The sequence below is a fragment of the Emys orbicularis genome, chromosome 6 (genome assembly GCF_028017835.1).
Source record: "Emys orbicularis isolate rEmyOrb1 chromosome 6, rEmyOrb1.hap1, whole genome shotgun sequence".
In the NCBI taxonomy this organism is placed as follows: Eukaryota; Metazoa; Chordata; order Testudines; family Emydidae; genus Emys; species Emys orbicularis.
Genome location: NC_088688.1, coordinates 115362076 through 115376522, shown reverse-complemented (window position 1 = coordinate 115376522; position 14447 = coordinate 115362076). Strand labels below are relative to the sequence as shown.

Below are 14447 nucleotides of genomic sequence, written 5' to 3'. Positions count from 1 at the left end.
GTAATAAAAAGTATCTTGGACTTTCCATTAAAAGAAAACGTCATCCACAGGGATTTTGGTAAATTTATAAAAATTTGCTCCTTAATCTGCTTCAGAAACAGTTGCGTGTTGCTATTTTTCAAAATGAGCATTGCGGCTTTTATACAGTTAGCTCTCTTGCTGAAACAAATTTGTAAATTTTGGTTGCAGTGGTTAATACTGTATATAATTTTTGAAACCTAAAGACATATCGGTTTTGATTACGACTTTGTAATACTAGTTGGCCCCCATGAATTTTTGATTATCTAAATATAGGACCGGATCATGCAAATAATCTTGAGCATAGTGCATAATGCTGGTAGGGACTATACCTAGTATTGCCAGCACTGATGTTTAATATGTTGATTTTTATTAGTAATTCACAGACCACTGTGATAATACAGAAGACTTGTTCACTGCAATTAAGTTTTGCATGCAAGAAAATATAGTTCCTCAAAATTTAGGCCCTGTTTTTTTTTTAAGGGCCTCACCCTGTTCTTTGATTTTATATTCACAAACCGCATGCACAACTGCACCAAAAATCCATAGATGTCTAATAGCCTGTTTCCATCTGTTAATCACAGAGACTAGTGATTGAAGGGCATTGAATTACAGGCACAGTTAATTGCAAGTACAAAATCATGCCTGCAAAATGAGTCTGCTTCTCAAAATCAGGCTCTGACTGTTCTCAATGTGTACCAAGGAGAATCTATTGCAGTGTTTCTCATTCTTTTTGGGCACTGAGAGCCCATGAATCAGGTTACAGTGCACACAGCTGAGCTCAGCCAGAGCTGTCGGAGCTGCTTCTGTAGGGGTGAGTGCAGGGTAATCTCTGCGCGCGTGCACACGATCACACACACCCTGGGCTTCCCTGAACCCTTCCCCTGTCACACACACCTTGGGCCTCCCATGCGACCCTTTGACATATTTTGGAGGCTGAATTTTGGGTCTTGAAACCTTGGCCTAGTAAGTCAGATCAGTCTGGAGTCCAATTCTGTAACATAACTAGTGCTTATTATTTATTTCATCTGTCGTCATCCTCTTGGGGGGGCGGGGGGGAAACAAACCACCTTCCCTGATACTTCTTCCAAGAGGAATATCTAAGATGATGTGTATGTATTAATTCTTGTCCTGTAAAACTTGATTCTCTTATGTGAAACAGAGAAGAAAATCTGAAATAACTGTTTGAGCCTTGCCAAGGAAAGATCGGTGTGGGAAGTCCTTTGCTACCTTAGAAGGAAGCCTGTAAAGTGAAACTCAGGGCTTGTCTACACTGGCAATTTATAGCGCTGTAACTTTCTCACTCAGGGATGTGAAAAAACATCCCTCTGAGCGCAGCAAGTTTCAGCTCTGTAAAGCGCCAGCGTAGACCGTGCACCAGCACTGGGTGCTACGCCCCTCTTGGAGGTGGATTTTTTTTTTTTTTTTTAAGAGCGCTGGGAGAGCTCTCCCCCAGTGCTCTGCCGCGTCCATACAAGCCACGTTAAAGCGCTGCCGTGTAGACTAGCCCTAACTCTTGTAAATTTACCTTCCTTGTCCTTGCAGAGGAAGGAGATGAGCAGCCTAAAAGAATTAGGCCAGGGTTTTCAACCTCTTTTCATTGCAGCCCCCTAAAAAAATTCAAATAAAGGTGTGGACGAATTTGGAAATTTTAGACCGTCTGCAGACCCTCAGGGATCCATGGACCACAAGTTGAAAACCACTGAATTAGGTACGCTTCACTTTGCAACTGCTGTCAACAGCAAGCAGCAAAAGAGGGAAGGTGTTATTGTTTTGGTAGAGAGGGTCCTTCCAACCTCTATTTTTTTAAAAAATGTATAAAATGCAATAGAACACCACCAGAACAAGGGAGAATGGCAAGGAGAGCCAAGGGAAAAATGGAAGTGGAGGAGCTAATTTACCAAAATTGGAAGGATGAGAGGAGGGAATCAGCTGAAAAAGGAGGGCAGGAGAGAGCTGTGGCTGACTTCGAAGATTAGCACTGACTCCCTCATAGAGCATGACTCCCTGATTCTGACTGTTTTCTTTCCTAACAGCCAGGAGGCACAGGGAACTGCAAACTTTAGCATCCACTTGTTAGCCAAGGTTGATATGGAAAATGAGGATATGAGGCCTGCAGCCTCCAAGGCATTGCCTTAGTGTTAAATCCAGCATATCTCCTGCTCCCCACACCTGGGGGATATACTGAGGTTCGCCCCACTTTTGTATCTGCTTTTGGCTGCTGGGTGTCTGCTGTTTTACACCGGTGTAAATTAAGAGTGACTGACTTTGGCCCACTGTCCTTATGCATTTGAATTCTTTTTATTAATATTAAGAAAATAAACCAAATATAGACTGCTCTGCCACTGCTTGGCCACAAGATGGTGCATGACACCTACTTATTAAAATCCAGCTGGTGAAGTTTTATCAGCAATCCAGTCAAACCCAACCTATTATGATAAAATAAAATGTGCTGTAAAAGATTGCCTTTGGGACCCTTTTTTTTGACAGCAGGTGGTCTTTACAGCAGGGATGCTTTTTTTTTTCTTTTCTTTCTTTTTTTTTTTTTTTTTTTACTAAAACAGTTGATATGGTCTAAATATCAGGGACACATTCTGCAACAGGTTTTGCTACATAATTTCCAATTGACAGAAAAGTCTTTATGTTTTGTTAGGTAAAAAGAAATTTAGCTATTTCTACTACTTGTACTTAAAGCAAACTGCATAGTTAGAAATAAGGGGTTGCTGTGAGGTTGCTGCCAAAGGCGTGATTCTGATTCTTGAATGATATTTTGGCTTTAAGACTCAGGGCAGCAGAAGCTTTATTACTGCAGAGGTGACACTGCTTGGCATCTTTCCCCCTGGAAACTATTTGATTGTGTCAGAGCTGACCCTGCTGCTTGCCAAGGAGCAACGTCGCCATCAGCAATGGAAACAGCCAGTCAGTTACTCTCCTTGGCAATAGGGTAGAGTGCAAGTTTTTGGGTTGTGTTAACCCTCCCACTCCTCGCCCCCCGAGGCTGGGGCAGGAAGGAAGGAAAGTCTGAGAACCTGCTTAACATGTTTAAAAGATCACATTAAAGCAAAATTAATTTTCTCTTAGAATTTCTGGCTTTGGATATAGCATCTAAGAGCTAATACAGCCTGAAATGTCTGACCTTCCAGAGACAAAGCAAAAATCATTCTGTGGGGAAACATTTGGGTGGCTCCTAGGATGAGGGAAGCTCACATAAACAAGCTCCCTGTTCAGCATAGCTCTTTCCCCACTTGGGCTCTTTTCCTTATCTCATCTCTACCCCCTCTGCCATCCTTCTGCTGGAAATGGAGAGCCAAACAGAATTGAAACCTTGGGATTTGGAATAACATCTCACCCAGCTTCAGCAGGTAGGAAACATACTAGAGAGAGGAAGGAAGCGCATGATCCTCACCCAGGTTAAGTCAAAGTGAGTGTGTGCTATCAAGCCAAACATTCCGTTTTTTGCATAACTATTGCATCTGTGTGTGCAAATGCCCAGTCACCTTCCTAAGCATTTGTTTGCATGGTTGTGATAACTATATGCATGTCTTTGTGTGCAAACTTGTGGGAGAAATGGAGGGCCAATCAGAATTGATTACAATGTCTACTACTAGTGGGGGAAGTAGCCATCAAAATAGGTGTACCCTTTTTTGCATCTGTGTAGCAAATTGGGGCTGGTTAGAAATGCTGTACAAAATGAAGAGATTCCCTCCCAGTTGTTTTATTAGCCTGACATTCTAAACCGAAACACATCTGTGATTATTTAATAGAAAAACAGATCTGCAGCCACCTTGTTAAGAAAAAACTTGTATAAGGCCATAGTTGAAAAGTAACTCAGTCTTGAGTATTGAAACTGTGAAATTAGAATATGGTAAGATCTATGGTAATACTATCTCTTTTTTTATGGTCCGATTTAATACCTACAAGCAGGTTGGTTGCTTTGATTACATGTTAATATAATACATACTACACAAACTTTAGACAAGAAAACAGCTGAGGTATGAAATTGGGTAGATGAATATAAAATAATTTTACTGCCAAAATGCTCATTAAACTCAACCATTGGATTCTCTTATGATTTCAGGATCTTGCTGTAAGCAGTGTCTGCCCTTTTCAGGCGCATCTAACAATCTCTCATTTATACTTCCCTGCTTTGTATAAATAATGTCATTTGAAAATTGTAGGTAGATAGCAGGCCACAAATGTGTTTCCATGGCTCTTAGGCTGTTTTTTGTTTGCTGCTGTGCAACATGAAGTAATTCCAGGCTTGACACCTTAGAGTGGGAGGGTGTAGGAATCTTAGAATTAAAAAAAGGTGAATATTTTAAGGTAGGGAAAATAGATATTGAACCCAGGTCAATAGTCTGGCTGAATTTGCTTTTTAAAAGCAATTCTTCAGTGGTAACATTAGTTTCTGGTGAGGGTGAAAATAGCTACTTAATTCTAAAAGTAAACAGCAAATATCCCTTGAATGCAACTGAAACTAGATTTTCGAAATTCCTGCCTGTGACAATTTATGCTGCATTTTGCAAATAAGCACCTCATATTGGGAAGATACTGCCAATTATGATTATTCATTTGTAGGACCAGTGCAATGAGGATAATTAACTTTGATCTTGTATGTCACTGAGGAAAGCAGAAAAATACCATGGTGTTGTAAAGTGCTTAAAATAGTTATAAAGTATATGTAAACTCTTGTTGGCCCCTTTCATACAGAACCTGCCTTATTCAGGCTATCAACAAATACTATACGCTAATGTAAAGGAAATGTTTCTTTGAAACAGTCCTCTTCACTTTATATAATAAAGTGTGCAAATTAAAATGTGTTTTTGTTTGTTTCCAGACAAGACAACAATGTAGATTCTACTTCTTCTCTGAGGGAAGACAGCAAACTGGAAGGTCTGGAGTCAAAACAAGGTATGTATTAGAGAAAGCTAAAGTCTTGTGTTCTTGGTAGTGATCATTTCAATAGCCAGTGACTGTCAGCCTGGATACTTGAACTGGTAGTAATAATAACAGTGACGCATCCTCAGTGGAATCAAATGCTCCCAGACATCTGTGCCACCTAGACAGTATAGAAATGAAAAAACGATTAATCACTTTTTTAAAGAACAAAACAAAACCCAAAACATGGGCCTAATTTTCAGAAGTGCTGAGCAATCAAAATTCCCATTGATGCTCCAATAGGAGCAGAGTGTTCTTTTGAATGACATGGGGGCATTTGTTGCCTTCATGCTGAAATATTGACATTCAAAAGTCCTCCCCACTCTTCATTTTTGCACTGTACCCATAGTGATCTGTAGTGGCAGAAGAGAGTTTGGTGGGTTTTATGTATATTTAGACCCTACTAGTGCTGGATCTCTAGACCAGGATCTTATTAAGATCCTCCTGTTTCTTCCCTGGACTCTGTAGGAAAAATTAAATTAAAAGGTTTTGGGGAAATGTATTTTTATCATGAAGTTGATGCTATCTTTTCACTTTGTTCAGTATGATAACCATTTGCAGCAGCAAGAGATTAGGTAAATCTGTTGTATAAGCAACTAGCCATTCATTGCTCTTCCTAATTCCTCCAGAACTTCAAGTCCTAATAACATAATAGTAACTGTCCTGAAGTAGACTGTAGGTCTATTTTTAACTAGTGGGGTGAACTGACAAAGCAGTTTTCAGCAGAAGCAAATCTTCAGATCCATAAATTAAAACAAGTAGCTATAAGCAAAAAACAAACCCTTTAAAAACCAACCCAAATCCTGTCTCAGCTTGGGGTCCATGCAGTTCTCAGTATCACACTCTGTGTGGAGTCCTGCCTTCCTATAGGCATTCTTGCTCCCAGCAGATATTGTTAAAGCCTCTTCCCTGAGCCCAGGTCCAACGGAAGGAGAAAGGATGGCAGTAGAGTTTTACTTTCAAAATAAGCAGCCACCTGATTTCTCCAAGGCTGTGTGGCTGGTTCAGAGGATCTGCAATCCTGGTTCCCATCCCTCTCCTGCCCCTCTGCGTTCTGCAGGACTGGAGCTCTTTGTTGCTAGGGGAGCACTACTGAAGCTCTGCAGGAGCACAGTTAATAACTCAGCTGTGGGAGAAGGGAGTATAGTTGAGGGGAAGCAAGACTGCAGGCCCTCCCCCTCTCCTGCTTCTCACTTCTGGCCATCCAGCTGAAGAGGAACTTTGATCATCTCTCTCTCTTTGGATGTAAATCATTCTAAATACTGATCACCTTCCTTTGGATTATTTCACATTCCTTTTTCTTGATGCTGGTGTGACCATAGTTGGCATTCCATCACTCGACATAATCCCTTTACAACTTGCTGCCAAAGATCTATCTTTGCTGAATTCGGTTCATTTCACTTAAAGTCAGTGTTTCTGAAAGTGTTACTCACTTGGCAGGTTCAAACTGTATGTAGGAAAGGTATGTATTGTACATATCTCCTTAAAGGCAGTGATTATGTGGGGCCTTATCTAAAAGAAAGCTGCTTCTGTACTCCAAGTGCAAACTGAGCAATACTCTTGACGTTCCAGATTTTGTAGAAATACAAACAAGCCAGCATTTGGTGTGATCGCACCAATATGGCAGCTTTTGGTGATCAGGTGGGGACAGATGAGCCTTCTTTATTTGTAGCCTCTAGGAAAGAGAGGTACAAAATCAGCTTTTCATTATCACTATGGAATCATTCATGATAGAATCATTCTGGTGATTCTAGTGTCTTTGTTTTTTTAGGACAGACAGAAATGCACTGGGTTAAGCATTCATGTACTGCTGTGATGGGCACTGGATAAAATACTAAGACAGATAGTGATGTACTTTTGATTCCCTACTGTACGTTGGAAGCTGCTTTTAACCTGCATCAGCTCCTCTTTTAGCTCGGCTATTTCATGAACACTGTATAACAACTGCCAGTATTATTTTATATGTGACACTAGAATTATAGCTGCTTCTATCTCAGCCTGTTTATTTTCATTTGGACTTATTATACATACTAATGTCAGAAATAACTTTCAAATCAGTAAATGCTGCAGATTCTCATGAACTGTATTCCTCTTATGAGGAGCCAATATTATTTGCTTCCTGCAACTTTTATTTCACAATTCTGAGTCCTATCTCAACAGCTTTGCAAATGGTTTATTTTTTTGAAGTAGCTAGTGAGGGGATTTAAATGGAGGGAGGAAGTAAGAATGTCATAAAAGCTGCAAAATTGTTAGGAGCAGGATGCCATGACTTTGTGAGAAACGCTTTAAATATTGCTTGTTGCACTATATGGAGTGACCTCGGAATTGACAGATTTCCTGCAGACCTCTTCCACTCTTTCTGTGCTATCTCAGGGAATTGATGACTGCTGCAGGTGATTGCTTCATTGTCCTTTTTTATGACTTTATCAACCACGGTATCATGATGGCTTTGGGCAATGACAGCAGCGCTTCTCAAGATGTTAGCTTTAAAGAGCTTTTGAGAATATGGGCATAAATTGTAAAATATAACTTAGTAATCATTCTTCTTCCATGCTGGAGCCTGTGATGCTACAGGAAAAAAAAGGTAGAAAACAAAGCGGGCTAAGCAGAAGTGAGTAAAATATGGTTAAAAAAGGAATTAAGTGTGTTGAAATGAATTTCACAACTGTAGCTGAAGGAATAAGTACAAGCTATCTAAATGAAAAAGATAATGAGAAAAATGCCATCTGAGACTTTTATTACTGTGTAAAATTACAACCGCAAAAGAGGGAAATGAAGCTCATCGGCTAATTAAACAACATTTGTAGGCCAGTGGTTGTGTGATTACTGTGCATTGTGCTGCCATGGAGACTCCTAATTCTCGATAGAACCCAGGACAGCCTGTACCTTTGAAGGCTGGGGAGCTCCCTATTCTATACAGATAGTGGGACAGGAATTAATGACCCAGTTTGTTAGTAGTGTTCAGGTTTTTCCACCCCCTCCATCTGATCAGTTCGAAAGCGAAGATTGGCAGTAAGGCTAAGCATGCTCAGAGTTTAACTTCTGAACTTTGAACTAGGCTCCTCAAATACAGTTTGTTTTCTTGCCCCATGGAAATGTAGTCATGCTAAGTAAATATGGACTGGTGCTTCGTAGCAAGACAGAAGAATTTCCATTCCTTAATCTTAATGATTCCCATTCCTTGTGGTCTTTCTGTGAAGTTAAAGTTAGTAAGATTTTGTTCCGAGTCCACTCACCCCTTTCTGTAGGCAGGGAGAGGATGAGTGAAACTTGCATCTGAGGTAAAAATGCAGTTTTTGAGGTTGCCGTGAAGGCATTTTAGAGACGGCAAACTACCTCAAACACATCACTTCTGTGGTGTTGAAGACTTTAGTAGGGGACTGATGGGCCTTATATATTAATGCTTACTGCAAACTCCTCCATGTGATGTTGAGGATTAGAAGAGGACACATTTTTCATAGAGTTAAATTGTTTTAACCAATATAACCAGTTTTGCTCCCAAAAAAGTCATAATTCACCTAATAAGTGCCACAAAACAAAAATCCTATATATCAATGTGATCAACAATGCTAATATCCGGAAGCAAGAGTTTATAGGAATTTGATCATTTTCCCATACCTGACTAAATTTATGATGAGCTTGCTCTTGGAAACGTGTGGCTGTGTATGCTTTACACATCGTATGCTGTTTACCTGTGTGTTAGTATGCTTTTGCATCCATGTTCAGTAGCTGAAGTTACAAATCTGGGACTGCACACGTTGAGTAGCTAAGGCCTCGATTCAGGAAAGCATCCCTATTTTGGACAGCACTTAAGTCCTGAATAGGGACTTGTGTGCTTTCTTAAATCTGGACCAAAACTCCAGAATTGAGGATGTGTATGTTTCTTTTGAACTCTTTATACCAGCACTCAGATTTAAGTTTTTATTTAGGGTAAATAAAACCCAGCTGGCTATCTTAAATATGCCTCTAGTGTTTATAAAACAACTTAAGGAAACTTATTGTTGACTAGGTAGTTGGATGAAATACCATTCCTCCTCTTTTTTTAAGCAAGGAAAGTGCATTTATTATATATTTTTCTTGGTGTTCAATATTGATTTTTCACCCCCTCAGGACAACAGTTATGTCATAAAAGCCAAGAAAAATATGTTTTTCTAAAGATTTTCCTTCCCTGCTCATATGCAAACATGTGCACACTCCAAAAAGCATTTCTTCTAAGAGTTTCATAGAAGGGGTAGAGTTTTCTAATGCGTTCTTTTTCACTTAAAAGGAAAAATTGATCTCTGGCAAAATTTGTTGCTTAAACTTATTTTGGAACCAGACATTTTAATTTCAGTTGTCCATATCCTACCTGTTAATCTTCACACAGAATTTTCATCGAATGAAAGGAATTCTGTGCAAAGTTCAAGGGGAATATGGCCCACTATGGGTATGGAGAGTTTTTCAGTTCTCCTTCCTGTTTTCCAGAAATGCCTCTCACCCATGTAGCTGCATTCTGGTGATATGCTATACAACCAAAGGCACCAAAATATGAACAAGCATCTCTAAAGGCAGACTTCTAAAATTTCTTTTCAAAGATGCATACTGTGCTGTTATTTGAAGAGGGAGGGAGAATGGTTCATGTTGGGACTAAAACACATGCTCTCAGGGGAATTGTCATTAGTATTTAGAATGATTAGCAAAATCCTTTCTGTAAGTTTTGCAACAATAAAATATTAAATGTGAGCATCTTGAGGAAAATCCCAGAGATACAAAGACAATTAGTTAAAGGCATCAAACCCCGGCTCCCTGCTGTATTAGACTACATTATCAATGTATTCTTTATAACCTGAGCTTTAGTAAAACTCAAATTGCCTGGTGTCCAAGAACAGCAATTCACAGAGGAAGTACTGCATTGGTTTCCAGTATATCAGTGGCTTTGTTGTTGATGAGCAATACTGGCAGATCAATAATGCTTCCCAGCCTTGGAGATTTGAGATTTAGGAGCTAAAAGAACAGATGGAGAAAACTAGTAATTCTTAAAAGTCATCCACGGAAAGGAAACATTTTTAAAGCAGTTGGCAAAAGGCTAATTTTAAAAAGGGAAGTTTAAAAAAGGAAAATTACTAAGCATTGTTATGCTATCTAGATGTTTATATCCTAATGCTGATATGCTCTGAAACTATCATTTTGTTTTGTCATTATGCAGTACAGGACCTTACTGTGTATGAATGTACCTTTTGCCTTATATCTTCAGCACACAGTGAAAAGTTATTTGTATTTTTAAAATGCATTTATTTAAATCTATAATTTTATTTTTTAAGACTATTTATGAATTAACAGCCTTAACTATTGTATAATGACCCTACCAGGAGCCACTATTAAACCCTCGGAATCAGTAATTTTGCCATTTTGTTGCAATAAATAACAATATTTATTTTAAGCAATAAGCAATATTATCAGAGCGTATCCAAAGATAAAAATGATGCTCAAGCACCAAGTAGTTGCGGAGCCAAGGTGTCAAGAATGATAGTATCTCCCTCTTTACGGTGAAGTTGTGAGTATTGGTGATGGAGGTTTTGCTAGTTTTAGTTACTATACTGCTTTTTCTAATTAAACTCTTCCTAATAAACCTCTGCTTTTAATGAAAAATAAAACTCATCACCAGCATTTCTCTTATAATTTTACTGAGCTGACCCAAATCCATCTGAAATACTTCACTAAAAGGCTTAGATAATTGTAATGTATGACTTTTTTTTTTTTTTTTTTTTTTTTTGCATCTTCATTGGCTATGGTATTTTTCCTTTATGGTAATTTGTAAAGTAATCAAAGTATTTTTAAACTGCATTTGAGAATTAAATTTACTTCTAAAATAATAAACTGTTCCCCACATCAACTATGATTTTGTAATGCAGAAGCTTCATTGTAATATAAAACCTTATGACATTTTTAATTAGGAAAATAGATCATGTAACTCCATATGATGGAATAAATTTTTCAGGCACTGCTGCTTCGGTATATTGCATGTTTTCTAAATTGGAATAAAAAATGCATTAAAACTTGTCTAAATTAGATCAGTCTTAAAAGTTGGGGGAGGGAAAAGAAGAGGAAATACTGGTCTGTAATTTATAGATGGTTTTTGTCATATTCTGAATCTGAAGAGAAACATTTCTATGCAGAGGCAGTGTCTAAGATGAAAGGGAAATTTTTGTTAGGCTCCCTGCACTGCATGGTTATTTGTTACATTTGTGTTACAGGCAAGGGAGAAGATAGTGATGTCCTCAGCATAAATGCAGATGCATATGATAGTGACATAGAAGGCCCATGCATTGAAGAGGAGAGTCCAGATGTGCCAGAAAGTGCTGTCAGAAGTGGAGCTGGTCAGATAGATGACCTTCAGAAGGACATTGATAAAAGCGTGAATGAGATACTGGGGTTGGCAGAATCCAGCCCAAAGGAGTCTAAAGCAGCAAACTTGGCTGTTGCTCCATCAGAAGATGTTCAGCCATCAGCACAGCAGCTGGAGCTCCTGGAGCTTGAGATGAGGGCCAGGGCTATTAAGGCTCTGATGAAGGCTGGCGATGTAAAAAAATAGCCCTAAGCTTGCTTCATTTTAATATTTTTTATATTTGTTTTGAAGGGTGTGATGTCTGTTCTCTTCAGTGCTAAAGTGCATTTGGATTGGGCATGACATTCCTCATTCAAACCCTTTTGTGTATCCTGACCTGTGGCTTAAATTGTTGATAGTTGGTTTTCGTTGCCTTTGGCATGCTGCTTCTGTGACTTATACAAATGGATTGGTTTGACACTGCACTAGATCAGTGTCTCTTTTTGCTGGGTTATCACTTGACATGAATCGGGAAGAAGTCATAGATCTATGCCAGGATTCTGGGTGCCTTTAATAAAGGTTAAACGAACAGTGTAGGTTCTTCATAATTCCTGTAGTTAGCAATTAAACTGCTAATTTATTTGTTTTTTTTCCCTCCTGAACCTGTTAGCAATTTAAGTAACTTGATTTCCATGTGCTTCTTAAAAAGGTACTATTCTGAAGAGGTCTTCTGTGGCGTGACAGTGCTCATATCTGCTTGCAACACTCTGATATGATTTGAGATGTTTATTTCTCATTGGGCCCCAGCTTTTAGGAATATAAATGAACTAGTTAAAATTGAATGACAATTTACTTTGGGAGATTAACAGCATGCTTAATTTTTAGAGAGCTAAAATTGCTCAGAAGAATTTTTTTCGGTAAGCAATCTAAGTTAATTATTGTTAGAGAAAGTAATTCCAGTGACAAACTATGCTAGTAGGTGTTTTTATACTGCTGGTCATTTTATTTGGCTCGTCTCCTCCCACAATTATTTTATCATGTACATCTCAGCTGAAAACAGGAAAATGAATGCTTTGTTTCTCTCATTGTGAGATTTTGTTAATTCAGCACATCATCTTGTGAGATTGGATAATGCAGTGGATCAGAAACTGTTTAAAGATTTCTGATTTTGAGCTCAAGTTTTTGATATTTAACTGATTTAATCTTTTCAGATCCCCTGTAAATAGCTTTCTAGAAAGACGGTGTAATTTATTTTTATGCATTTTTGTAAGGATTCAAAAATCATAAACTCATTCTTCATTTTAAGGATGTTTCTTTATAAATAATTGCTTTTATACAACTTGTTTTCCTATAATTTGGTAACTGCAACAAATTAATTTTGATTGTTTAGAAGTGGTGCTATTTTTATAATTGAAAGTATATTTAAAAGAAACTTTTGATTTTGTTACATCCCAGGTGTGAGTCTAATTCTTGTTAAATATTGTTAAATAAAATAAATGGTTCATTACATGTTGCTATATTGGATTTTCTGTTTGCTTCTTATGCAAATAAGCAAATGAGATGTTTATTAAATAGTAAGAAAACAAACTAGTAACTCCTATATGCTGTATTTGAAATGTTTTCCATTATTTACATCTGCAGGCCTTGTTTTAGTGATGCACAATGCCCCAAATGCTCTTACAAGACTTGAAAGAGCTTCCTTTAGTTGGTAAATATGTGGGCATTGACTTTGGTAGCAGGTTCTTTTTGTGTGGTCTTAAAGATGAAACAAGATTGATTTTTGTTGTTGTTGTTTAAAATAGTACCAACCTACTGCAGCATAAATTTGCTTGTAAAATAAGGACATTATTAAATGCAGCTGAGAGGATTCTTATGGTGAGTACTCTTCAAAGGGCAGAAGAGGCCTGAGTGAATTGCATCTGGTTTAGTCACCATATTGATGACCCTAACTTTTATCTACTATATGTAGCAGTTGGAGGATGTTCATCAGAATGTATGTGTGAGGGAGAATGGACCTAACCAATTAGTTACTGCACAGAATCCTGCTTACCAAGTCAGCCTCTAGTGCTGTAATTTTATCTTATTTTCGGGGCAATTTGGGGATTTCTTTGCAGATGAAGAAAAGGAATATGGCAGAAGGACAGCAGGTGAGACCTAGATCTGCCTGGGAGATTCCTAGACTGTAAAGTCACAGGAGAGTGAGGTCGTTTTGCTATAAAATCTATTTTCCTATTGCTGTAAATGTATAATTCCCATAATTAAGGCACTGAATACCTCATGTATGCCCCTTTGCATGGCAGTTGAGCATCTCACCTGTAGGGACATTCTCCTCTTAAGTTATACTAGTGCAGCCGCATATACCTTGCAAGATTACACCAGTATAACTGACAGGAGAACTTGATCCTTAGTGTTTGCTCCTGTTGCTCTTCCGTTTCTAGTTTGCATTTGCCAACTCTTCCTGCTATTCTCCATAGTATTGACAATGCTTGTCAAAGCCCAGAAAATATAAACAATAAAACATCTTATTCTTAAAACTGGAGAAAAATGAACGGTAATCTCAGTGGTTAATCTCTTGTGGTCTGTGTTGATCACATGACCGTTCATTCTGTTGATGAGATTGATAGGTGCACCCCATCAGCTTGTGTGCTGACAAATGTTTATGGATTCACAGCCTCCCTTACCTGCTGGCACTCCTCAACCACATCCTCACCACAGGAAGGGTGGCTCCTTCAATGCCGCAACTCCCATGGCTCCCAGGATACGTCTGCCAGGTCGTCGAGCCATGAGAGCTTATTTCACAGAGCAAACTTCACTGAGTAGGGCATACCTCAGAGGAGCTCTGCAAAGCCAAAATGTAAATTGACTTAAGCTCGGAAATGCATGCTGAAGGTAGTCCGTTATGATCTGACTGGTTAGAGCATTCAGTCCATGAGGTTCAACTTTCCACACACAATCTATAGTATCAGTGATGCATCCTGGGTTATTAGCAAACCAGGAAGTACTGCCAGGAGTAGTTCCAGGGATGATTCCTTTTTTAATGGTAAATTAAAATACTGCTTTACTCAGTTTTCCCACTGTCTGGTTAGTGAAGGCATTAAAGCACTAATTTCTGAGTTCAACTGCATTTTCATATTGGCTTTTCAGGTCACCTTTAAGGGTTCAGTTTATGGTGTATTGATATTTTAAT

At 38.5% G+C, this 14447-nt stretch overlaps 1 protein-coding gene across 1 annotated transcript in view; it reads left to right on the top strand.

Annotated features, from left to right (window-relative positions):
- The window catches only part of CAAP1 (caspase activity and apoptosis inhibitor 1), a 30122-nt gene extending 17355 nt beyond the window's left edge, over positions 1 to 12767 (top strand). The window contains exons 5-6 of the mRNA XM_065406655.1: positions 4856 to 4929; positions 11190 to 12767. Coding sequence (XP_065262727.1) covers positions 4856 to 4929; positions 11190 to 11527 — 412 coding nt within the window. The 3' untranslated portion in view covers positions 11528 to 12767. The remainder of the gene's footprint in view (positions 1 to 4855; positions 4930 to 11189) is intronic.
- Positions 12768 to 14447: the final 1680 nt, after the last annotated feature.